Raw genomic sequence first — 2,063 nt, 5'->3', positions numbered from 1 at the left:
AAAATGATTTTGTTTGTCAGTTTGTCATTATATATACATGTGCATAGATTAGTAATTCAAATAAAGAGTGTGGAATTCATACCCAACATTTATTTCTAGTTGTTTGCCTTAGTACTTTGTGAATGATGTAGGGCCCTTTGTAAAAATCTTGTGTCCATTTGTATGAATTTCATTTCTTATTTATTTGAGCATTATTCTTTTTAATTAAAATTTACATGCTCAAATAACCAATAAACAGAGACATGGTAAATAATGATAATACATTGTTCTATATGGTTCATATAACAAAATTCATGTGATAGTTGTACCAAAATATGAGGCACTAAACTTTGTTGGGGTGCCATTGGGGCTGGGCTCGATGGTTTTACATATATTCTACTACATATATTCTTCTTGAAAAGGATGTTCCTCCTGCCCGCAGCGTATAAATCAATGATTCACTCAACACCGTTAACCTGTGACATTCCACATATGCTTTACATCCTTGAAATTAACAAATCGTTTGACCGATGGGTGTTACATTCTCCATTGCTGGCCCATACCAGTACCAATAATAGAAAAACCAACGAAATCCTACGTAGTGGGGACAACCAGAGTGACAAGTGTAATGTAATTGTCGATTGCAAGGGCTGGGCGGTACAAAATCCATCTTGCAAAGCTGGACTCTCTCTCACTGCCGAAAAATTCTGATGGATGGGGCATTCTGAACATAAAATTTTTTGGCGCTGCTCTTATCTGTAAATCGCTGTGGAGGGGTATTTATGGAACTAACCTGTGGAGCGACTTCGTTCCACAAAAATATCAAAGAGGCAAGGGAATGGAATTCTGGTTCAGATTCGATACAATCAGCATCAAACGAGGCTCCGCAATCTGGTACAGTTTTCGAAGGGTTCAACATTATTTCCTCAGCAATCTAAAATGGAAAATTTATACAGGTAGCAAGATTTTCATTGGGCTGGACTCTTTCCCTGGATACAGGGGAACTTTACAGGTTCCTCCTCCTCTTCTTTTCTTCCTCCGCAGATCTGGCTTGTTCACATGGAATCAAATCATAAAGGAATGGAATGGTTCTCTGCCCGTGCTTCGGGATGCTGATGATATTCGCCTCCCAATCGATCTCATCCCTCTTTGGTCCGATCTGTCTTCCTCTCTCCAGCGAGGTGGCTTTCTGCGTTCCACCGTTGATGACCATCTGATTTGGTCCCTTCCTTTCTCTGCTCCGCATGCAATAGTAAAGGACATATACTCTGATCTCATTTCTGTTAACGCACCAGCAAATAGGCGCTTTCCAGTCTTCTGGTGGAAGCTTCGATGCCCCCTTAAGATTATCTTGTTCTCCTGGTTGGTGCTTTTCAACAAGAACTTAACTTGGGACTCCTTGAGGCGGCGGTCATGGCACGGCCCCAGCAGATGCCCTCTCTGCAAGATGGATGAGGAAACAAACTTCCATCTCTTCTTCAAATGCTCTGTCGCCCAACAAATCTGGTATGACCTTGCACAATTTTTCTCTTTTCAACATCTAAATTTCATCTCTGTGGATGCAGCTTTTGCCTGGTGGGGGCGCCAAAAATCTCTCCGACCCATTCTGCCCATCACCATCTGGTCACTTTGGAGGTGGCGGAATCTGAAAATTTTTGAAGACTCTTCTCTTTCTGCTAAATTTGTCCTATCATCTGTGTCTGCTCTTTACCTCCCGATCAGCGGAATGTTTCCTATGGGTTTTGTTATTCTTCTCAAAACACTGTTAAACAGGTTCATGTTTTCATGATGGTTATCTGCTACATGGTTTTTCAGATGCTTATCTGCTACATGTTTTCATGTTGGTTATCTGCTACATGGTTTTTTCAGATGATGGTTATCTGAACTTTTTGTCTGTATATCTCTTCAATATAATATCAAGATTTTCTTTCTAGAAAAAAAAAAGTGTAATATAATTGTCATGGTCATTTGATCCCAATCAATTGATGAAAATTGTTGACCGTCACAGCAGTATGGGCAGTGCAGAGTGACTCTGCGGAAAAACAACTACCTTTGTTGGGAAAATTTATATGCATCAAAATCTT

The 2,063-nt window shown here is 40.2% G+C and overlaps 1 protein-coding gene across 1 annotated transcript; it reads left to right on the top strand.

Annotated features, from left to right (window-relative positions):
* Positions 1 to 817: 817 nt before the first annotated feature.
* Positions 818 to 1,768, top strand: LOC149140156 (uncharacterized). The gene has a single exon (XM_089450908.1). It carries the CDS (start codon positions 818 to 820, stop codon positions 1,766 to 1,768), a length of 951 nt encoding a protein of 316 aa, XP_089307034.1.
* The last annotated feature ends 295 nt before the right edge of the window (positions 1,769 to 2,063 follow it).

This window comes from Pinus tabuliformis, chromosome X (assembly GCF_031772625.1).
Source record: "Pinus tabuliformis cultivar Carrire ecotype Pingquan chromosome X, CPIR1, whole genome shotgun sequence".
Lineage (NCBI taxonomy): Eukaryota > Viridiplantae > Streptophyta > Pinopsida > Pinales > Pinaceae > Pinus > Pinus tabuliformis.
The sequence above is the reverse complement of the archived record's forward strand: the minus strand, read 5'-3'. Positions and strand labels throughout refer to the sequence as shown.

Excerpts from the sequence above, each read along its gene's own strand:
- LOC149140156 (XM_089450908.1), top strand. The coding sequence starts at position 818 with ATGGAATTCTGGTTCAGATTCGATACAATCAGCATCAAACGAGGCTCC.